At 44.1% G+C, this 25453-nt stretch overlaps 1 protein-coding gene across 1 annotated transcript in view; it reads right to left on the bottom strand.

Moving 5' to 3' along the window:
• HYDIN (HYDIN axonemal central pair apparatus protein) overlaps positions 1–25453 on the bottom strand; it is a 140344-nt gene that overhangs the window by 110944 nt on the left and 3947 nt on the right. Inside the window, exons 3-8 of the mRNA XM_082269560.1 lie at positions 23429–23548; positions 19576–19710; positions 16380–16579; positions 15134–15258; positions 11910–12111; positions 5551–5734 (exon numbers count right to left, since the gene is read on the bottom strand). Coding sequence (XP_082125686.1) covers positions 5551–5734; positions 11910–12111; positions 15134–15258; positions 16380–16579; positions 19576–19710; positions 23429–23548 — 966 coding nt within the window. The remainder of the gene's footprint in view (positions 1–5550; positions 5735–11909; positions 12112–15133; positions 15259–16379; positions 16580–19575; positions 19711–23428; positions 23549–25453) is intronic.

The raw sequence follows: 25453 nt of genomic DNA, 5'->3' as shown, positions 1-25453 counted from the left end.
GATCTATACACACACATATTGCACTTTCTATATGTATATATTCTGCCCCGAGCTTCCTTGGTATTTCTTGTTGGTTCTATTCTGTGATCCCACCATATCCATACATACAATATATCCCACCGCACAAAACAAGTATGTTGGAGTCGGGGTCACAGTGGGGCTCCCATCACGGTTGCCACACACGCCACATCTATTTCACCCCTTGTCAGTGCCAACCTGTAAACTATTAAATACTCTTTCACCCCCCTTTATTTCCTTCCTCTCTGGTCCACCTTCCCCTTGTCATGTGATTCATGCAGCACTCTCCTGGCTGGCAGAGGTGTTGTGTACCCCAGAGTTCAGCAGGCAGCACAGATAATAAAGAACAGAACAATCTGGAGGAATGATGTGAAATGTCATCTTCTCTCTGGGACTCTTTTCCAAGAAAATACGAGAAGTCGAGATGGGGGGGCAATTGTCTGCCAGACAGCTCTGGAGAAAGGGCTGCCACCTGGGACATGCCCACCGCTCAGTGCATTTTCATTAATAGTAGTGCTGTGATAAAGGCTGCCCAACCTCGTCACTATCCCACAATGAATCTCCACCCACTGGAGGCCACAACAGACGTTCAGGTGTTCTGGGTGGACATCCTGGAGGCATTGTTCATGCTGTGTGAAGGTGCAGCACAGACTACTTTTGACCGAGAGGGGTGACTTAACCCAAACTAAAGTATATGTAAACCAAAGAACAGAAATGTCATACTGCAGCTTAACAGTCCTTAGATGTAGTGGCTGCATTCATTTTCTTTTTCAGGCTTATTTCCTTTAATATTTTTACATGGTGATCCTTTAGCAACACATTTCCTGTCCTCTAATGGCAACACTCACTCACTGTATTGTATCTATGAAGGAGAAACCTTATCACCCTAGGACAGGACTACAGAACATCTCCCCTCTCCTCTTCTCTATAACATAGATAGCTGAGAGCTATGTAAATGATAATAGTGTAGCACAAGAACATGCATAGGAGACATTAGACCTCTCCTTGTTAATATCCAGTGTTTTGGAAGTCCATCTCATTAAGCAAACTGACTTTGATGAGGAAGCTTGTACCGGAGCAGGGCAGGAAAGGGAGTCTTGAGAAAAGTCCAATCATGTAGGAAGCAGTAAGGATTCCACCAATGGTCAGAAGAATAGGAAACCTAACATGTTTCAGAGGTTCAGACACAGCCTCTTCATCAGCGTTAAGTTTAATGAAATCTTAGCCATGGCTAGACTCCATTGGATTGTAATGATAGCTGTACAGTGGCGAAAATAATTATTTTATCCTCTGCAGATTTTGCAAGTTTGCCCACTTACAAAAGAAATGAATGGTCTATAATTGTTATCATATGTGTATTTTAAATGATAGAGACAGAAAATCAACCAAAAATCCGGAAAAACACATGATACAAATGTTATAAATTGAGTTGCAGTTCACAGCATAAAATAAGCATTTGATCCCCTACCAATCAACAATAATTTTACCTCCCACAGACTGGCTACAGTATGTGCTCATGTGGTACACAGATTAGTCCTGTCAATTTAAGATGGTGCTCCTTACAACAACTCAGTATGTGTATAAAATAAATAATAAAGATGTTGTGCGCTGCCACTTATTCCTTTATATTACGTGAGGCTGCTTCTATCACTAAATGTGCTCCCACGTACAGTGCAATCGGTAAAGAAAAAAGTTGTGATAGTGCCGCCCAATAGTGAACAATCAATCATTCAATTAATAAAAAAAAAAAAATAGTGACTTCCATAAATATTGGATAACAATAAACTCCTTTAAAATTGCTATAAACATTGATACATTGAAAACAACATAAACACATCCTGTATAAGAGCCGGTTCACACTGGGGCGACTTGTCAGGCGACCAGGTCGCCTGCCATAGATTAGCACAGGACCCGTTCTAATAGGAGCGACGACTTAGAAAAAGGGTCCTGAGCTACTTTGGGGCGACCTGGAGCGACCTACATTGACTTCAATGATATGAAGTCTGTGCATGCCGCTCCAAGGTCAAGGTCCAACCTTCACAGGTTGCCCCGGCAAGTCGGGTCGTGCCTATGTGAACCGGCTCTAAGGTAAATAGATAAAGTCCCAACAGTCCACACATAAAGTGCTCTAGTGCATCTTCATATTTCAATATCTTCTCCACCATATAACAGAGTGCTCTGTCACCAGGTGAAATACTCGATCACCTCAGGATAAGAGCCTCAAAAGGGCCAACACAGCATGATGGACGGTAATCAATCCTGTACACCAAATAGTGGGTCCTCTGCTCACTTCCTCCAATGATGATAGCACTTCCCCAGCTGGGATGACTCCACAGAACTCTCAGAATAAAGGAAACAATCTCCAATAATGCAGTATCATGGTTAAAATGCATACGAGAATACCAGCCAAGCTTAGGGAAATGCACTCACATTTATTCAGTTAAAAACAAGCAATATGATAATACAGAGTAACAGGGTCTCACAGCATCCAGATTAAGTAATGATACATGCCGCCTGGGTCCCCCTTTTACGCGTTACACCACTCTCCCATGTGGCTTCTTCAGAAGTTTGTTATGTGTATAAAAGACACCTGTCCACAGAATCTCTTTCTTCCATTCAAACCTCACCATCATGGGCAAGACCAAAGAGCTTTCAAAGGACGTCAGGGACAATATTGTATACCTACACAAGGCTGAAATAGGTTACAAGACCATCAGAAAGAAGCCTGGTGAGAAGGAGACAACTGTTGGAGCAATTATTTTATATTTATTCCATTTGCGAATAACTATCAATCGCCCTCAGTATGGAGCGTCATGTAAGATTTTGCCTCATGGGTTAAGGATGATAATAAGAAAAGTGAGGGATCAGCCCAGAACTACAAGGGAGGACCTTGTGAATGACCTCAAAGCAGTTGGGACCACAGTCACCAAACAAACCATTAGTAACACAATATGCCGCCATGGATTGAAATTCTGGCAGGTCCCCCTACTCAAGAAGACACATGTACAGGCCAGTCTGAAGTTTGCCAATGAACATCGAAATGATTCAGAGAAGGATTGGGAAAAATTGCTGTGGTCAGATGAGACCAAAGTTAAGTTCTTCGGCATTAACGCAACTTGCCGTGTTTGGAGGAAGAAAAATGCCGACTATGACCCTAAGGACCCTTTTGCACGGGGCGGATCCTTTTGGACAGACTCCGCTTGCTCAGCGGGGATCCCTCCGTTGATCCCCACTGAGCAGGCAGATGACAGGTCCCCTCTCCGATCACTGTGCTGTGACAGACCTGTTAAGAGTCCCGCTCTTCTCTATGGGGAGATCAGGTGAAAATGGACAGCCTGTCCGTTTTCATCCAATCCCATCCGATCCGACCCGCTATATGGATGGCGAAAGTATCGCCATATGTCTGTTTTCAGCGGATCTTGTCAGATCGGATGCCTGACGGATGTCAGTGGACACATGTCCACTGACGTCTGCCTTCCCATAGAGATCAATGGGTGGCCCGATCGGGTCTGCCTGAAAAACGGATAGGCGGACCCGATTAGTCTGATTGTGTGAAAGGGCCTTAAGAACACCATCCCTACAGTTAAGCAACGAGGTGGAAACATCATGCCTTGGGGCTGTTTCTCTGCTAGAGGTACAAGCCAGCTTTGCCGCATTGGAGGGCCAATGGATGGGGTCATGTATTGTAAAATCTTGGATGGGAACCTTCTTCCCTCAGCCAGAACACTGAAGATGGGTCATGGTGGAAGGGTCTTCCAGCATGACAGTGACCCAAAACATACTGCCAAGGCAACAAAGGAGTGGCTCAAGAAGAAGCACATTAAGGTCATGGAGTGGCCTGGTTAGTCTCCAGAAAATTTATGGACGGAGCCAAGAAACCTTAAATTGGTTGTAAAGTTGCAAGGTTTCTTCAATCACAGCCAGTGAGACAATCAGGAGATGGAGCGGGCAGTGCCGTAGCGTGGCTCTGTGTGTGAAAAGACACACAGAGCCATGGGTCGTGAACGTGCCTGCTTGGGTGCCCCCAGAGCAAGCTGCTTGCTGTGGGTGCACCTGGCAGAAGGGAGGAGCCAGGAGCACCAGCAAGGGACCCGAGAAGAGGAGGATCTGGGCTGCTCTGTGCATAACCACTGTACATAGCAGGTAAGTATAATATGTTTGTTATTTAAAAACAAAAAAACTGAAAGGCTTTACAATCATTTTAAGGATTTAGAGAAGATCTGTAAAAAAGAGTGGACCAAAATCCCCTCTGAGATGTGTGAAAACCTGGTAACCGACTACAAGAAATATCTTACTTTTGTGCTTGCCAACAAGGGTTTCTCATTCAAATGCCAAGTCATGTTTAGCTTGGGGATCAAATACTTTTTTTACTCACTGAACTGCAACTCAATTTATAACATTCGTGTCATGTGTTTTTTCTGGATTTCTGGTTGATATTCTGTCATTTAAAATACACCTATGATAAAAATTATAGACCCTTCATTTCTTTGTAAGTGGGCAAACTTACAAAATCTGCAGGGGATCAAATTATTTTCCCCACTGTATGTATATTATAAGATCTTGCCACCAGTAGTGTGTATAGTGTGGAGCTCTAAAGTAGGCCGTGGATGATGCGATTTTCTTTCCTGCAACCTGTGGCTCGATTCCCCCACCAACACAGTCAGTATTGATAGGGGAATCCCTCCTGCGGAGCTATTGTGTTCTCCTGGCGGGATCGCATGTAAAAATCCGACATGCTGGTTGTGCCCAAGTCGATTGATGGATTGACTTGGATACAGTCAGCCTGCCCCTAGATGGTTAGAATCTTGGCTGATCCCTGCTGAACCGGGCGAGATTTGAACCATCTATGGCTGGCTTTAGACCGCTGATGGCAAGGAGCTTCAGCAAATCAGACACAGCCCACCTCAATTCCAAGCTGCAGGACATCCTGCATCTTCTAGCCCTTTCCTCTCCAGTCTGACTGTTCTTGGTTCACCCCTTTCGTTCATTTGAATTCTGTTCTGCCAATCAAAGGGGCTCAGCATCACATCTGGGCATTACCTATGGTGGTCTGAATGCAATATTGAATACAAGCTCACAATTTTGCTTACCTCTACTCCTGACCCCAGGGTCTCTGGTCAGGTCTCGTTGGGCGAGGATAACACAGAGGCAGCAAGGTGTATGAACAGGGAATCACAAGGAAGTATGGGAATTAAAGTGGAAGTAATAGCAACCAGTACAGTTCAGATATCCACCTGCAGGACAGTCATGGCTGTAAGTTCTGCACTGCTTGTCATAAATATTGCCTTAGTGTTAGTGACATGATATGTATATTTCTGTGCCTTGTATGATCTGGACAATCAATGCTCAGCTCAGGATAGGTATCAGGCAGTGATCCAGGGCACTGACCAGACACTGCTATAGTCCTCCCTACAGAGTAAATTATGACCAATGAGAGGTGTCTAAGCACAATTATTGTGAAGAAAAGTTTTGTAAGGTTTACACCAGCCAACAGATAACACATGGAGGAACATTCTGGACACTTGGAATTACCACAGGCTCTATATGGAAGACGCTGTCCGAGAACAGCATGGAGTCTGTCTCCACCATCTTTTTGCGGTTGTAGAAAGTGCGGCTGAGGAGGGAAAGACGCTCATGGAGGGTGGGATCCACTCTGCATTCTTCCAGAAAACGATCTGTCTCCTCCTCTTCCTCCATCTTCAGGTCTGTGCAGAATCTGGAGGTCAGAGAACAGATTCCACATTGCCTTCTCTCAGATCCCACACCACAGATTTGTGTGTCATTAAAGCCTAAATTAACTTTTAGTTTAAATTTGCTAAATACATTGTGACGGTACTAACCGTCACTATGAGTGAAAGACAGATAATAAGTAATGGTTTGGATTGCTTCAATATTTGTCAGCAAAATCTTCATATAGAAATATGAAGATTTAATACCACCTTACACAGTGTATTCCATGCTTGGCTGTGAGAGAGACACAAAGACTGTCATTCGCAGACTTCCCTATTGTTTGTGTATTGGAAGGGAATGTGTATTGTGTTAAAGTTTACCTGTCTGTTCCATTGGTAAATGTTAATGACCTCACATTGTTCTGTCCAGATGGCTAGATAATTAGTTTAGTTCCTGTATACACTTTCATCCGTATATGCTACTGTAATCAGCCAGAGGGGATTGTGTACACTGTATGAGAGTGTAAAACTCTGTTCCTATTGGATTGTGAATGTCATGTCCAGTCTTCAACAAGGTCCACTTGGGCGGTAACCTTGTGGGTGAAAACTGTATATAAGTCTGTTTCTTGTTCAATAAAGTTGTTCTAGAGTTACTTCACCCTCAATCTAGAGTCCTGACTCTTATTGGGGGAATATGCTGCATGGGATTGCTATGGTTTTCCATACTCCCTTAGAAAATCACTAAGCTCTTGTAAGAGCTTGTGTAAGAGCTTGTTCTGCTGCACTCTCTGGGGAAAGAGAGGTTCACCCACGGGAACCTGGAGCCTTGTCTTAGGTCCAGGGTGGGTAGGAGACGGCGAGACCCTAACCAAGCTGTGGCGGTTCGTGGGGTCTGAAGTGGTTACGGTGTCTGGTGAAGTGCTTGGAGCCCTCGGGAAACACTAGGAGCATCTGTCAACGGAGGTACCCAGTCAGGGGTGCCCTGTTCCGTTACATACATACTAGGTGCATCAAACAAAAGCTGTGCAAAATCTTACTGTTGGTTTTATTCATAAAGCAGCCAAAGCCTAAGTAGAAAAGCCCGCCCCCTGCCAGCATGCTGCAGAGAAGGAACCTTGCTCTCTATGTGAAAATAGTGGTTTCTCTGCTGAGATCCGACACCCCTGCTGAGTCAGAACTAGAGTTCTCCAATCAGCTTAAAGCATGAGCTTTGATAACTGGGCCTCTGCAGAGAAACCACTGCTTCCTCATACAGAGAGCAATGATCTTTCTGTGCAGTAGGGAACACGAGCTTTGCTGATTGGAGAGCTCTAGCTCTCACCCAGTAGGGGGTGTTTTGGATCTCTGCAGAGTAACGGCTACTTCCAAACAGAGAGTAAGGGTCCTTCTGTTCAATAGGGAATATGAGCTTTGCTGATCGGAGAGTTCTAGCTCTGAGTCAGCAGAGGGCATTTTGAATCCATGCAGAGAAGAACAAGGTTGCTTCTCTGCAGCATGCTGGCAGGAGACACTCTTTTCCTTCAAAGATATGCAAACACTGACAAAGTAAAACTTAATTTACTATGGCCTTTGTCCTCTTGGACCCAGCTGAGAAGAAGGTTATGACTCATGTGAGGTGATCAGACCAGCAGTAAGGAAGAATGGCCCCAGCACTCCAAAAATGCCTCCAGATTTATTCAGAACACTTAGAGTTTGATTTACTAAAGGCAAATAGACTGTGCACTTTCCTAAGTACAGATTCACTCTGCAAGAGCAGTTGATCCAGGGCTTAGTAAATAAGCAGAAGCTCTGCTGACTGTCATTATCCAATCACGTGCTAGCAAAAATGCTTTTTTTTTATTTTCCTTGCACGTGATTTGGTATTCTTTGCAAAGTGAAGCTTTACCTCATTTACTAAGCTCTGGAAAAAACTGCACTTGCAGAGTGCAACTGCAGTTTGCAAAGTGCACAATCTATTTGCCTTAAGTAAATCAGCCCCATAATTTCACATAGGTCAAACAGACAACGTTTCAGAGCCTCGCAGGTTCTGTTCCTTAGGGTGGCTCAGTGACCATTTAAAAAAGGAGCTTTGTGGCTTCAAAACGGTGGTTTATGTGAAATTATGGGAGTATGAGTTCTGAAAAGATTTCTAAAAAGGCATTTTTTGGAGGGCTGGGAACTATCTTCCCTGTTAACGGCACCTCCCATTCTGAATGACCTCTGGGCTAGCACTACCAGCATTGTGCAGCTCCACACAAGTCATTTGTTATAAGGTGAACAGACCAGACTACGGGGATGCTGGGACTTGTGGTAATTCTGCAGCAGCTGGCTCGCAGTGCTCCCCCACCCCCTCATTGTACACACATAGGAGGCACAGCGGCCGGCCAAGTGAGGACACTTTGCTGTTAGTTAAAGTGCTTTCTTCAGCACAGGGGCATTCATCTCTGGCTAATGTCATTAAATATGGAGCAGAGGGGAGCCGTCTCTCAGCTGTGTACCTCCAAGGCACACCATGGCCCAGATGTAGGGCGCCTATTAACCCTTCCACGCTGCTTGCATCCCCCGGATGAGAGGTCCCGATCTGACAGGCAGCACTTTGCAGGAATTACGGGGCGGATGGCTCAGAAATGGCTCATCCGAATGTTAAATATTAGATGGAGAAGAAGAGCAATTAGTGCAGAGTTGCCATTTCGCATTAACATGTACAATGGCGACAGATATGCTGCAGCTCGCTAAGACTCTTATGTTTATGTTCGGAGTTCCTCCAATCTATGTGATCTAATCAGACAATGTGTGTATGTGGAGTCAGGCTGAATTACTGACCGCTGGGTGCCCCCGACTACACAGGGCAGCCCAACATGGGAGGAAGCCGCCGCTGCCAGGACTGCCGCTGAAAGACGGACCCTAACAGTCTAGACTGACTCTAACAATCCAACTCAACTCCATCCAGAATGAACAATTTCGATTTGCATTGTTTCTGGTAATTTGAATCACAAGCTGACTTCTAACACATCTCCCCACAAGAATATTGATAGATTCAACTGGGAATCTCAAAAAACTGAGAAGTTTAGATTTATGATTACCGAGTGGGAGGGGCTGGAACACAAATTACTGCAGGGAAATCTTACCATTGTGAGAGGGGCAGAGATACAAACTACTGCAGGTAGAAATCTCACCAATGTGGGAGGGACAGAAACATAAACCTCTGCAGAGACATCTCACCATTGTGGGAGGGGCAGAGACACACACTGCTACAGGGAAATCTCACTGCTGTGGGAGGGCAAGAGACACACACTGCTGCAGGGAAATTTCACAAATGTGGAAGGAGCAGAGAAACTGCTGCAGGGAAATTTCACCAATGTGGGAGAAGCAGAGACAAACGTCTGCAGAGACATCTCATTATTGTGGGAGGGAAAGAGACACACACTGCTACAGGGAAATCTCACTGCTGTGGGAGGGGCAGAGACACAGACTACTGCAGGGAAATTTCACAAATGTGGGAGGAGCAGAGAAACTGCTGTAGGGAAATTTCACCAATGTGGGAGAAGCAGAGACAAACGTCTGCAGAGACATCTCAGCATTGTGGGAGGGGCAGAGACACACACTGCTGCAGGGAAATATACCCATTGTGGGGACGGCAGAGACACAAACTATTGCAGGGAATAACACCATTGTGGGAGGGGCAAAGACACAAAATACAGGGGGAAATCTCACTATTGTGGGAGGGGCAGAGACACACACTGCTGCAGGGAAATCTCACTATTGTGGGAGGGGTAGAAACACAAAATACTGCAGGAAGAAATCTCACTATTGTGGGAGGAGCAGAGACACACACTGCTTCAGGGAAATCTCACGATTGTGGGAGGGGAAGTGAAAAACTATTGTAGGGAAATCTCACCATTGTGGAAGGGGCAAAAACATACTGCTGCAGGGAAATCTCCCCATTGTGGAAGGGGCAGAGACACAAACAACTGCAGGGAAATCTCACCATTGTGGAAGGGGCAGAGACACAAACAACTGCAGGGAAATCTCACCATTGTGGAAGGGGCAGAGACACAAACAACTTCAGGGAAATTTCATCACTGTGGGAGGGGCTGGGACAAAAATTACTGCAGGGAAATTTCACCATTGTGGGTGCGGCAGAGGCACAAACTACTGCAGGGAAATTTCAGCATTGTGGGAGGGACAGAGACACAAACTACTGGAGGGAAATCTCACCATTGTGAAAGGGGCAGTGAAAAACTATTGTAGGGATATCTCACCATTGTGGAAGGGACAGGGACATGAACTACTGCGGGGAAAAGCTCACCATTGTGGAAGGGGCACTGAAAAACTATTGTAGGAAAATCTCACCATTGTGGAAGGGGCACTGAAAAACTATTGTAGGAAAATCTCACCATTGTGGAAGGGGCAGGGACACGAACTACTGCGGGGGAAAAGGTAACCATTGTGGGAGGGGCAGAAAAAAACTACTGCAGGGAAATCTCACCATTGTGGAAGGGGCAGGGACACAAACTACTGCAGGGAAATCTCACCATTGTGGAAGGGGTAGGGACACAAACTACTGCAGGGAAATCTCACCATTGTGGAAGGGGTAGGGACACAAATTACTGCAGGGAAATCTCACCATTGTGGAAGGGGCAGGGACACAAACTACTGCAGGTAGAAATCTCACCATTGTGGAAGGGGTAGGGACACAAACTACTGCAGGGAAATCTCACCATTGTGGAGGGGGCAGGGACACAAACTACTGCAGGGAAATCTCACCATTGTGGAAGGGGTAGGGACACAAATTACTGCAGGGAAATCTCACCATTGTGGAAGGGGCAGGGACACAAATTACTGCAGGGAAATCTCACCATTGTGGAAGGGGCAGGGACACAAACTACTGCAGGTAGAAATCTCACCATTGTGGAAGGGGTAGGGACACAAATTACTGCAGGGAAATCTCACCATTGTGGAAGGGGCAGGGACACAAATTACTGCAGGGAAATCTCACCATTGTGGAAGGGGCAGGGACACAAACTACTGCAGGGAAATCTCACCATTGTGGAAGGGGCAGGGACACAAACTACTGCAGGGAAATCTCACCATTGTGGAAGGGGCAGGGACACAAATTACTGCAGGGAAATCTCACCATTGTGGAAGGGGCAGGGACACAAACTACTGCAGGTAGAAATCTCACCATTGTGGAAGGGGTAGGGACACAAACTACTGCAGGGAAATCTCACCATTGTGGAGGGGGCAGGGACACAAACTACTGCAGGGAAATCTCACCATTGTGGAAGGGGCAGGGACACAAATTACTGCAGGGAAATCTCACCATTGTGGAAGGGGTAGGGACACAAATTACTGCAGGGAAATCTCACCATTGTGGAAGGGGCAGAGACACAAATTACTGCAGGGAAATCTCACCATTGTGGAAGGGGCAGGGACACAAATTACTGCAGGGAAATCTCACCATTGTGGAAGGGGTAGGGACACAAATTACTGCAGGGAAATCTCACCATTGTGGAAGGGGTAGGGACACAAATTACTGCATGGAATTCTCACCATTGTGGAAGGGGTAGGGACACAAATCACTGCAGGGAAATCTCACCATTGTGGAAGGGGCAGGGACACAAACTACTGCAGGGAAATCTCACCATTGTGGAAGGGGCAGGGACACAAATTACTGAAGGGAAATCTCACCATTGTGGAAGGGGTAGGGGCACAAACTACTGCAGGGAAATCTCACCATTGTGGAAGGGGCAGGGACACAAACTACAGCAGGGAAATCTCACCATTGTGGAAGGGGCAGAGACACAAATTACTGCAGGGAAATCTCACCATTGTGGAAGGGGTAGGGACACAAATTACTGCACGGAATTCTCACCATTGTGGAAGGGGTAGGGACACAAATTACTGCAGGGAAATCTCACCATTGTGGAAGGGGTAGGGACACAAACTACTGCAGGGGAAAAGCTCACCATTGTGGGAGGGGCAGAAAAAAACTACTGCAGGGAAATCTCACCATTGTGGGAGCAGTAAAGAAACAAATTACTTTGGGGAAATCTCACCATTGTAGGAGGAGCAGAGGTACAAAGTACTGTAGGGAAATCTCAACATTGTGGAAGGGGCAGAGAAACAAATTGCAGCGGGAAAATCTCACCATTGTAGGTGGGTTAAAAAGACAAAAACTATTGCAGAGAAATCTCACCACTGTGGGAGGGAGACAAATAAACTACTCTGTGGAATTCTGACCTTTGTTTCTGTGCCTCCTCCTCTTGACAGGTGGCAAATTCTTTCCACTGGAAGTGAGTTATGATGTCACTGCGATTGAAGATGGTAACTGTTCTCTGATTGGTTAAAGATGAGAAGGTCTTCTCAATGGTTAGCGAGTTCTTGTCTAGCCGCACGTTGATATCAGTCGCTGCGCCATGAAGACCGACACAAATATCTTCCCCTGAGAAGGAGACAAACATTGTGATGACATCACTGGAAGACTTGTAGATTATACACAAATGTGAATTATTAGGATCAGATGGGATGGGGCAGGTCATAAAAGTAACATGCATTTACACACAATCCCTCCTGTTCTGTGTCTCACACATAACGTTGCCAGATAACTGTAATTTATCCCACAAAGCGGACAGCTTGATGTGAGCTCTGATAGGGGCAATTATCAGCAGAGATAACACTGATCCCATCATAGGATCACACTGGACATCCTGATGTAGCTGGATCTGCTGTGCCAGCATAGAGCAGACACTGTCAATTCTATAGTGCGTGGAATAGCTGGGTACAACAAGAGCGCCAGGCAGGGCCAAGCCAAGAGGGATAGCAGAAGAGGCAGCTGCCTTGGGAATTTCAGCAGGAGGGGCGCAAAAAAGGAAGTAGCCCACAGCTGATGAAGGGGAAAGGGGAAGGGGCACACTTTGGCCTTTTCGCCTTGGGTGCTTAAAGGACCTTGTCCTGCCACTGGCGCCTAGATAGGAAAGTTCTCAGAGGTCAAGAGCGATGTGAGAACATTAGATCAAAATCCAACAAGGCATCAAATTCTGCTCACTCTAAGGGTACATCCCCTGTTATATTTATTTTTCTTCTATAACCAGTCCTTAGATGTGGTGGCTGAATTAGTTTTTGTTTTAGCCTCTTTTTTCCTTTATTTTTACCTTGTGGTCCTGCCAGTAACACACTTCCTGTTCTAGGGTAACAACGCTTTTCTCTGTATTTTATTTATGGAGGACCAATGTTGTCACCTTAGGAGACGACTACAGAACTGCTCCCATTCTCCTCATCTTCCTAACAGAGGAGGTACTCTGTAGTCCTCAGAGAGAACTGGGAACAATGTAAATGATATGAGTGCATGACAGGCAAAGAGCACAGGAAGATATAAACTCGCTGGATTTCTGTCAGGATTAACAGGTATTTTTCTGAACAGTAATAACAAAAACACTTTAGATTGGGTATTTAACAGACAAAAAGGAAGCAAATAAGAGAAGGTCATTTTAGGGTTTATATATTTTAACTCTTTTTTTCCCCCCTTTTTTCAATGACAAGGAGGGACAAGTTAGGTGACACATAAAGAGAGATTTACTAAAACTGTGCACACAGAATCTGGTGCAGCTGTAAATAGTAACCAATCAGCTTCTAACTTAAGCTTGTTCATTAAGCTTTGACAATAACCCCTCGTTCACACTTAACGTGGCTATGAAATTGTGCAAATTCATCTGAACTCGCAGGATTTCAAAGCCGCATTTCAGTCCGACTTTGGGTGCGACTTCAAAGACATCTGTGCAGCTTCATGCACAGATGTCTATTGAAATTGCCCCCAAAGTCACTAAAAGTAGTCCAGGAACTAATTTTGGAGATCGGTGCGGTGCCCCAAAGCGCACCGATTGCGACTATCCCATTGCCGGCAATAGGCTGCGATTTGACATGAAGTTTGACCTGTCAAATCGCATGTCTAATTGCGCCAATCTGAACAGGGGCTAAAACCTAGAAGCTGAAAAATTACTATGCACAGCTACACCTTCTATGTGCATCAATTTTAGTAAATCTCCCCAAAAGTGATAAAGGGGTTGATTTAATAAATACAAATAGAATGTGCACTTTACAAAGTGCAGTTGCTCCAAAGCTTAGAAAATTAGCAGAACCTCTGATGACTTCCATCATCTAATCATGTGCAAGCAAAACTGCTGCATGTGATTGGGTATTCTTTGTAAAGTGAAACTTTACCTCATTTACTAAGCTCTGAAGCAACTGCACTTGCAAAGTTCAACTGCACTTTGAAAAGTGCACAGTCTATCTGTCTTTAGTAAACCAACCCCAAAGTGAGGCGCAATACATGATCTACTATCCACCTTTGTCCCGACAGGCCCCTCCCCCTAATACTTCACCTGTGCCTAAAAATGACCCCTTCACTGAACCTAACCCCTTTCCTCTTCATAAGGGACTATGTACTTCTTTACTGTGCATTATCAAGTGTTAAGTTACGCCTTACCCTGCTTTGCGCTAAATCGAAATATTGGGCTGTGAACACATAATAATATGTCTAAAACTGAACATGGCTCTATTTTGGTAACACACTGTCATGCGTTGCTGTGTATGGCAGTGTGCTACAATATAGCTGTGCGTTGGTGTGTTGGAATGCCATTGCAACGGAAGTTACACGCATTAATGCGTATTGAGAAAGCGCAGAAGTGTGAATCTGGCCTAGAAGTAGAGCTATGGCCTATCATAAAACAGTCTAGAAGGGGGAGAATTTGAGCCACAAGAAATGGAGGATCTGGCTCATTTATGACAGGTAAACCATGTTTTTCTTATGAGGCTTGTGCATCACATAGCAATTCGATCTTGGATTTGTTTAGTTGTACTTTACCTAACATTAACTGACCACTTATATCCCCTAAGCCTTGGTTTACAAATGTGCAGGTCAGGGAACACATGCTAATCGCACGCATTTGCTCTTTTGCAGATGTGGGCGGGTGCCAATAATTCTTAATGAGACCCGCACCCATTGGAAAATTTTGTATTTTTTTAGGTACGTGAATCCATATGGTGCTGCGGCCATGTTTTTAGAAAGGGTCAGAGACTTTTACCCTGTGTTTCCTGCAGGTACAGCAGCCCATTCAAATGAATGGGCTGTTGTGCCCACACAAACAAAGCAGGCAGGCCCCGATACAGTGTGAACCTGTTGTAACTAGGCGCTTATCATATAGGCATAGACTGTGTTGTGTGTAATATCCTTACAGCCTCTGTGCCAAGATTTACAGCACTGGTGTGGAAACTTCTAATTTATCCTCACAATGGGGAAATAAATCTTTCCAGACCTGTCTGTGACAGTCAGATCCATTCTTCCTATCACTGAGAAATCTATGATTTATAGATGGACATGGTCCCTCCTTACATCCATATTTGGTAATTTCTGACTTCAACCTTTCTTTGGCTCACAATAGACCATTGGACACTCTTCCATCACTCACCTGTATCATAGTAAATCAGTAGATTCTTTTTGTGATCTCCAACTTCCAGGGGTTGGAACTCGACCGTCACCTGCATGCTGTCCCCAATGTCCAGTGTTCCTGACAACGGCTCCACACTGAATGGGCTACAGCACATGGAGAGAAAATGGTCAACATATGGAGGGGGGTCTCATTTATGAATGAAGAACAAATGAAACAAATGTGGTTTATCCTATCAGAAGTTTCTTTTCATCTTCTCAACACAAAAAAAGAGGAGTGTGATTGGATGCCACTGATACTTCCCTGTGTGCAGGGGTGTGATTGGATCCCCTGTATGCAGGAGTGTAAAGGATACTCCTGTGCGTTGGATATGCTGCATCCCCTGTGTGTGGGGTATACTAGATCCCTGTGTGCAGGGTATACTGGATCCCCTGTGCTCTGGATAGAATGGATCCCCTGTGTGCTAGTATACTAGATCTCCTGTTTTGCTTGGGCATACTGGATTCCCTGTAGCTGGGTCTCTTGAAAGCTCTATGTGCTGGGTATACTGAATACCCCAGTGTGCTGGATATCCTGGACCTGCTGTGTACTGGGTACCTCATGTGCTGAGTATACCGAATCCCCTGTGTTCTGGGTATACAGGATCCCTTATGGCTGGGTATACAGGATCCCTTATGGCTGGGTATACTGGATACCTCTGGACGCTGAGTATACTGGATACCCCTGTTTACATTGCATCCCTCATATGCTGGGTATACTAGATCGCTTGTGACTAGATATACTAGATACCCCTACATTCTGGGTACACTGGATACCACTGTGCGATGGGTGTACTGAATACCACTGTGTGCTGGGTGTACTGGATATCTCTGTGTGCTTGCTGAGTACATTGCATCCCTTGTGCGCTGGGTATACTGGATACCCCTATGTGCTGGGTATACTAGATCCCCTGTGTGCTGGGTATACTGGATCCCCTGTGTGATGGGTATACTGGATCCCCTGTGTGCTGGGTTTACTGGATACCTTTGTGTGCTGGGTAACCTGTATCCCTTGTGTGCTGGGTAAACTGTATCCCTTGAGTGTTGGGTATACTAAGTGCCCCGTGTGCTTGATAAACTAAAAGTACTGTTTACGGGGCATATTGGTCAGTACTCCACATGCTGTGCACCTCTAATACATGTGTCTCTGTGATAATACCCCTCACATTGGGCGCCCTCACATGTACCTCTGTGTCAGAACCCTTGTCGCTGCATGCCCTCACACGTACCTCTCTGTCAGAAGTTGGAAGCAAGCTTGTCGATTCCCAATGTTTCGCACCAGCAAAGTTTTCTGGGAATTGTATTTCACTGGACACACCTGGAAACTTAACTCATCTGGAAAGTCTAACACGGCACGAGCGCCAATGGCTCGGATCGGAACCACAAACTTCTCTCTCTCAGTAATACAGATCACTTGGTGGAAATAATCCTGGAAAGAAGTATACAGCAATAAGGAGATTACTGAACTGCCATGTATATCCCATTTACCACTAATCATGTCTGGATGGGTGATGTACAGCAGAGTTATATAAATAAGGATTAGTATTACAATGAATATAAAATCCATAGGAGACATAAAGACATATAACAAGCAGGTAAAACATTCAGAAGAACATGACAGAAATATGATCAATAAGAAAATACCTGACAGATGGAAATGAACAACAATCTACCCTCCAACTACAGATGAACTACAAATCCCTCATGTCTTGAAATCCTTCATTCTGCAGACTGCAACATGAAGTGATTAATCATGGACATAGACAACAGTCCTAGATGTGACGTCATCACTCCTGAACAAGGGCAGGGATTTGACATATGGTGTTATCACCCTGGACACAATAGTCCTAGATATGAAGTCATCACTGTTGGTCATAGGCAAGGCTTTCACATAAGTTCCTACACATGGCCAAAGCACCCATACGTGATGTTCTCTTATACGATATTATAATTCTTGAATATTGCCAAAGTTCTCAGATATGATTTAATCAATTGCAGAAGACATTTATAATAGTCATAGATGTGATGTCATCACTTCTTGACAAAAACAATGACTAGTCCTAGATATGATGCCATTACTATTAGACATGACCAATGCTTATATATATATGATGTAATCACTCCTAACAATGGGCAATGCTCTCATGTATGATGTGACCACTCCTGGGCATAGCCAATCCTACGTCATCAGTCAAATGTGGCCAGTACTCTCATATGATGTAATCACTCCTGGAAGAGGTCAGTGTTCTCTTATAACAAGCCATCCCTCTTGGATATAGTCAGTGTTCTCTTACAACCCCAATTTTAAAAGTTGGGATGCTGTGTAAAATATGCATAAAATCAGCAAATCAATGCAAATCTCATCGACCCATATTTTATACACAATAAAAAATAGAAAACATATCAAATGTTTACTCTGAGAAAATGTACCATTTTACGAAAATAAAAAGGTAGTTTTGAAATTGAAGGCAGCAACATGTCTCAAAAAAGTTGGGAAAGAAGAACAAAAAGCAGCCAAATTACAACCCAAATTCAAAAAATTAGTGACAGGTCCATGTTTACCATGGTGTAGTGTCCTCTCTTCTTTTAACAATATTCTGTAAACATCTGGGAACTGAGGAGATCAGTTGCTGGAGTTTTGGGGGAGGAACGTTGTCCCATTCTTGCCTGATCCTAAAACCTTGATATATTTTTGTTGGCATTGATAGTGCCTTTCCAGATGTGCTAGCTGCCCATTCCATACACACTAATGCACCCCCATACCATCAGAGATGTAGGCTTTTAAACAGAGCGCTGATAACAAGCCGGAAGTTCCCTCTCCTCTTTAGTTAGGAGGATGTTGCACCCATGGTTGCCAAAAAGAATGTAAAATTTCAAATCATCTGACGAAAGAACAGTTTTTAACTTTACAACAGATCATTTTTAATGGGTTTTGTCCCAGAGAAGTCATCACCGTTTCTGGACCATGTTCATATATTGCTTCTTCTTCCTTTCATTTTTGGATGGCATGTTCACAGACAGTGCTTTTTGTAAGTATTCCTGAGTCTATATTGGAGGGCCCGAAGATCATAGGCATCGAAAGTTGGGCACAGATCTCTCTAGTTTTCCTGACTATTTTGATAATATTATGCACTGTAGATGATGATATATAATAAAGTCTTTGCAATTTTTTACGTTGAGGAACATTATTCTGAAATTGTTTGACAATTTTCAGCCGAGGCTTTTCATAGTCCAAAGACCTTTTCAAGGTCCAAAAGGTGGACCTTTGCCCATCTTTATTTATGAGACACTCTGATTCCCTAAGGCACCCTTTTTATACCCAATCATGTTACTGACTTGTTGCCAATTAACCTAATTAGTTGCAAAATGTTCTTCCAGCTCTTTCTTGTTAGTGGCACCTACTTTGCCAGCTTTTTTTTGCCCTGTACTAACTTTTTTGAGATGTGTTGCTGCCATCAATTTCAAAATTACCTCTTTTTTTTCTTAAACTGGTACATTTTTCCAGCTTAAACATTTGATATGTTTTCTATTTTCTATTGTGAATAAAATATGTATTTGTGAGATTTGCAAATCATTGCATTCTGTTTTTATGTAGATTTAACTTTTTTGGAATTCTGGTTTTATATGATGTCATTACTCTTGGACATGGTCAGTGTTCTTTTATATGATGTCATCACTCTTGGACATGGTCAGTGTTCTTTTATATGATGTCATCACTCCTGGACATGGTCAGTGTCCTTTCATAAGATGTCATCACTCCTGGACATGGTCAAGGTTCCCTTATATGATGTCATCACTCCTGAACTTGGTCAGTGTTCTCTTATATGATATCATCACTCATGGACAGAGTCTCAGTGGGTAGTGTGTAGGTGGTGAAACACAGGATTGTGGTTACCGTCTGTCCCAGCAGATGCCATTTGTCCCGGGTGTGCAGTTGATCCGAGGGAAGACAAGTCACTAGGGGAAAGCTGTTTATTGGTGCAGGTGATGCAACAGAATTTCTCAGACTTTCTAAGACAGGGGAGCATCTCCCCAAGGCCGAGTCATGGTGACTGCATGTTTTATAAAACAAACTTACACACAAACAAAGTTTCTTAAAGGGAAATTTACACCTAAAGTTGTCTGTACAACCAACAGGTGACCCTGATGCAACAGGGGGAACCATAAACCTTGTATGACTAGGGCTCTGTGAATAATATGTGGAGAACATTGGGGGATATGGACAGCTTGTGTTTATTGATTGTGCTGGGACATTTTGTTTACAAAAGAGTTAAAAGAAGCAGAATGTGCCCTGGGGTGTGAGAAAACAGGAAATAATGTTACATTATAAGTCAGATGAAATACAACCTAATCTAAAAATGTAATCTATGAGTCCAAAGTGATGTGAGACCCCCCCATATGCCCATCACTGTTCCCTCTGGTCACCTTGTTCTCTTCGGGAGTGAACTGGATCCGGAATGTTGAGGGCATGCCTGGGGCCACTTTGTTACAAACATCACTGGGGCTGATGATTGAGAAGTAGGGGGAATTCTCCAGAACAACTTTTACCAGCCGTGGCACCTGCAACAACAACCAAATGAAAGACACAAGAAGGCGGCATAACACATACTAAACACGTTTTTTATCTATTCCATTCATAAACAAGATGTACACCCAGAGGGGTCCTGTTATGGCGCTGCTGAAATCCATGTTTAGGTAGAATGTCCTAGAACAGCCTTTATCAACCAGGGTTCCTTCCTGGACTGTAGCAAACTGATCTCCAGCCTAGTGGTACCTGTATAATGGAGTCGAGGCCTGGCGTCATTTGGCAGAACCAGACCAATGGAGCCTCTGCTCTCACTAGGGCTGGGCGATATGGCTGAAAACTGTATCACGATATCAGTGTTTCATATCGGTCGATATCGATAATTATTGATATTTTTTATTACCCATTTAAAATAAGGACCAGGAGAAAAATGTTACATTTAAACATTTTTATTTTAAACTTAACCTTCCTCTGATCATAATCCCCTCAGTTCTTAAGACAATAAAATGTCAACACAACCATACTTGCTTCGCGTCCTCTGTTTGCTTCCGACGAAGAAGAAAAAATGAAAACAGAAGTATGCAGCGCTTGATGGAAAACACAAAAACAGGCAATCACTGATATATATATATATATAGATGAATTTCCACAATGTATCAGAGTGTACTGAAAAAACAGTAGAAGGAGAGTCCGTGGAGAGGAAAAAGTCCAATAAGAAGCTCAGGTGATAAGTTGAAAAGATGTGACCTCCACATCCAGGTAAAATCCTGCGGGGATCTCTGAATGGATGGTGCGGTAGCTGCAGCACGGTCTCCTGCGATGTAAAACAGGAGGACACTACAGGGTATACACAGGGCGGACGATCACCGGTCCCCTACCGGTTTCGTCAAAGCGTGACGTCATCAGGGGGCGTGGTTCAAGACCGCCGATCACCCCATTAAATGGCTGCAAGAGTCGGAAAGGGAGGAGCGGCATCTGATCCAGCCAATCACCTCCCCCACCGCTAGCGCCAACCGCACATTGCTAAGGACAGAGGAAGCGTACCTCGGATGAACCGGAAATGAATCCAGGACCAATCGAAAAACGCCTCCAAAGTCCCAATGAAAATCAATCAGTACCTAACCGCTATCCAATCATAGCCTCCGAGCAAGTAGGCGGCAACTTCCAACTGTAAAAAAGAGAAAAAGCAGGAGGAATAGAAGCCGACTTGCAGCGCTATGAGTGAGACTGCTTAAGGAAAAATATCGAACGTTTTATCGAACAATTTTTTTATTGATATCGATCACGTGTCTATCGCGATACATATCGTTATCGTTTTATCGCCCAGCCCTAGCTCTCACTCTTAAATAAGTAATCACTGACACCAATTATCTTTTCAGCTGTCTGTAAGAGATGCCACTGACCCCTAATTTAAAAGTCACTCTTCCCACTGACCCCCCAATTTAAGTGCCATTCCTCTCTTTGACCCCCAATGTAAGATACATTCTTCCCACCGACCCCCAATGTAAGATACATTCCTCCCACTGACCCCCAATGTAAGATACATTCTTCCCACTGAACCCCGATGTAAAGGCTATTCTTCCCACTGACCCCCAATGTAAAGGCTATTCTTCCCATTGATCACCAATGTAAAAACATTCTTTCCACTGATCACCAATGTAAGAACATTCTTCCCACTGACCCCCAATATAAAGGCTATTCTTCCCACTGACCCTCAATGTAAAGGCTATTCTTCCCACTGACCCTCAATGTAAAGGCTATTCTTCCCACTGATCACCAATGTAAGATACATTCTTCCCACTGACCCCCAATATAAAGGCTATTCTTCCCACTGACCCTCAATGTAAAGGCTATTCTTCCCACTGACCCCCAATGTAAAGGCTATTCTTCCCACTGATAACCAATGTAAAAACATTCTTTCCACTGATCACCAATGTAAGAACATTCTTCCCACTGACCTCCAATCTAGGAAGCATTCTTCCTACTGACCATCAATGTAAGAGCATTCTTCCCACTGACTGCCAATGTAAGGGACACTCTTCCTATTGACTCCCAGTTTAATGGGTATTTTTCCCACTGACCACCATTGTAACCAAAAGTTCTTTCCACTGAATCCCAGTGTAAGATACATTATTCCCACCGATCCCCAATGCAGCATTCTTCCTAATGACCACCAAAGTAAGATATATTCTTCCCACTGACCTCCAGTGTAACCAGGCCTTATTCCTTTTGGCCACCAACAGAAGTAACGGCCTTCTTCCACAGGTAGCCAATGTACTGGAAGCTTTCTTTCACTGATCACAAATGTATGGGGCCCTTCTTCTCTGACCACCAATATAAGACACTGATCTCACTAATAATAATGTGTTACAGATATCATTTTTAGTGAGTGCTCCATGAGGTCCTAAGGCTCTGTTTCCACCGGAAGAAAAAATAGGTAAGGCTGTCCTAGAATATCTGAAGCCCAAAAGTCAATAGTGAGAAGTCCCTTTGATGCCAGACAGTTCTGCCCGGTCAGCTGCCTAAATTCATGTTACCAACGCATACTGACTTCCAGCTCCTAAGTGACCATAATAGTATTGGACCCTGTAGTTGTTTACCTACAGGGCTACTAATTTGTACCGTTATGCACAATCAGGAGACTGTTGCGTGCTATCAAACATAAGGGTTACAGCGGAGCAGTGACCTCTGACTTCCTATGGCTTAGAGTTTTCCTTAGACAGAGACATTCAAAGTGGATTTGTCTTTTGTCAGGTTCACCAACTGAAAATACTCCCCTTTCTTTACCTAGTCCTCTGTGTCATGTCGCTGAGCTTATACAGAGCTCAGGACTTTCTGTCGGCTCCCATGTAGCTACACAGGATGCCTGAACTGCCAATCACCAAGCCCCAGCACCATCACATAAGATGGAGTGTATTTCATGCTTCCCCACAGTAGGAAGTGCCAGGCCTTTTTCTAAATGGAGCAGAGGGGAGGTAAGCATGTGCTGCTGATTGGGTCACTTGTTAAACTGCTGAACATACATTTTCTCCTTAGAAAACCCACAGTGTTTCAGGAACCCACTGTCATGTATTAAAGACAACTGTGCTTTTAGAAATGTTGTCGCTAAAGTAAACCCCTTGCCCCACTGACTGCAGGTAAAATACTTACCTTGCTCCCTGCTTCCATGATCAATACCTCACAGCCTTTGCAAGGAAAACATATTGGCCTGGTTCTCGTCTTACTGCACTAATGCACTGTGCCCTCATTCGTTCCTATAGATGAGCTGTACCAATGGAAGCATCCAACTATTTATTGGATACGGGGGCCAGTACAAGGGTGGGCAGGAGGGGAGGCTGCCCTGGGTGCAGTGAAACAAGGGGGTAAAGAATGGATGCAGGGTGGTACACCCATTCTATGGCATGTATTTACAGTGTAGGGGGGGGGGGGCGCAGTTCTGGATCCTTTCCCTGGGAGTTGGTTGACCCTGTCCTGGTACTGACTGTATTTTTAGGAACAAATGGGGCTGCAGCATGCATGTTCAGTGGGAAGAGAACCCAGTTGGGATGTTTTCCTTGTAAAGGCTGTGTCGTGCCGGGTAGGACCACAGAGCAAAGATTGTTGGATTGGAGAGAAAGGTCAAGTATTTTACCAGGTGGGCTGCACTGGGCTGCACTCTGGAGGACAACTTTATTAAATGTAGTCTTTTAGTATTCCATTGTAAAAAAAAGACTGTATACAAGGAAGGAAGATATAAAACATCATTATCCTGACCTGGTCGTTGTTCCTCAGCACAAGTGGCACCTCATATGTCTCGCATGGCACATAGTTCTGGAAGACGATCTCTGATGGGAAGGGCTGGAACAAGGCTTGGTCCAAGTTTACTGTGGAGAACTGCAGGGGCAAGCCATCATTATAACACAAACAATCACTAGGAATGAGGACAATGTCCACATAGGCTTACACGCTAAAAGGTGAAAGGCTAAACAAAAGAAAAAACAAACTGTCAATAGTAAGTTTGTGTTGGAGAGATGTTATGGACAGGTTTATTCACAAATGTAAAAATACTTGAAGGGTTGGTGAATGCCTGATGGCATGAGGAAGTGGGCTAAGAAAATAAATATGGCACAAAGCACAAGATCTGTTTCAAGGCATGACACCACAAGATGCCCACTATTACCTTTATAAGTCAGGAAAGCCTCCTTTGTGCTCCTCTGATTTACTTTTACTGTGTAACTGAGGCCTAACCAACCCTGACCTAGGCTAGGCTTCATCAACTGCCTAATCTCTAAACCCCTTTCATTCAACTGCCAAAAGCCATGACCTCTACCAGCCACAGACAGCTGAATGACCTGGGTTAGGGTAGAGTATGTTTTTGGAAAAATCCCCTATGGGGTGGGACTTTTAAGGTCACTCAAGATAAATGATATAGATATAAAGAAAATACTTAGTGATGATTTTATTAATATATGCAAAAAAGAAATAGAAAATTGACATACAACATTATATCATTAAAAATGGACAGAACTGGTGTGTATATAAAAGATGAACATATGGATTCAACCGACTATTTCAAAGTGGTCCGACGTTTCGAGGTGAAGACCTCTTCTTCAAGGACTGTATTAGAAATAGTATTTATATGGTTGAAAGAGATATGAACACCAATATTGTTTTGTCCTTTAAATAAAAGCATGGATTTTTGGTCGCACCCACAGAAACTGATGGTAGTTTATTCTGTGACAAGGAGATTCATTGCAAGCTGGCAGTCAGAGTAGTATTAGTGGACTTATCCCAGAAATGAGGTGTGCACCAAGAGGGCCCAATGCCACAACTGGAGTCCAATAATGGCTCAAGCCAAACAAGCAAAGGCCAATCAGCAAATGCTTAGACAGATATCTCAGTGGCAAACCTCCTCCCAGCAATGGATACGCAGCTGCGTATCCATTGCTGGGAGGAGGTTTGCCACTGAGATATCTGTCTAAGCATTTGCTGATTGGCCTTTGCTTGTTTGGCTTGAGCCATTATTGGACTCCAGTTGTGGCATTGGGCCCTCTTGGTGCACACCTCATTTCTGGGATAAGTCCACTAATACTACTCTGACTGCCAGCTTGCAATGAATCTCCTTGTCACAGAATAAACTACCATCAGTTTCTGTGGGTGCGACCAAAAATCCATGCTTTTATTTAAAGGACAAAACAATATTGGTGTTCATATCTCTTTCAACCATATAAATACTATTTCTAATACAGTCCTTGAAGAAGAGGTCTTCACCTCGAAACGTCGGACCACTTTGAAATAGTCGGTTGAATCCATATGTTCATCTTTTATATACACACCAGTTCTGTCCATTTTTAATGATATAATGTTGTATGTCAATTTTCTATTTCTTTTTTGCATATATTAATAAAATCATCATTAAGTATTTTCTTTATATCTATATCATTTATCTTGAGTGACCTTAAAAGTCCCACCCCATAGGGGATTTTTCCAAAAACATACTCTTCATACTGGGATGTGGCACTCTCACTTAGGAACACAGCGGGAACACACCCACAATGGGTTAGGGTAGAGAGGTTGGGGCTTAGTCACAATTAGAGGCCTCCATACAGTCTGGGACTGATACCTAGGGCCTCCACAGGTGTAAAGCTGGACCTGAGATCTGGGGCCTTCCGAAGGCACAAAGTTGGGCCTAATATCTAGGGCCTCCCCAAGTACAGAGCTTGGCCTGAGATCTGGGACCTCCCAAAGCTCACAAAGCTGGGCCTAACATCTAGGGTAGGGTGACCAGACTTCCCTGGT

The sequence above is a fragment of the Pelophylax lessonae genome (assembly GCF_965119305.1).
Source record: "Pelophylax lessonae genome assembly, chromosome: 10".
Classification (NCBI taxonomy): Eukaryota; Metazoa; Chordata; class Amphibia; order Anura; family Ranidae; genus Pelophylax; species Pelophylax lessonae.
Note: the sequence above shows the minus strand (reverse complement) of the source record. Positions and strands in the feature narration are given on the sequence as shown.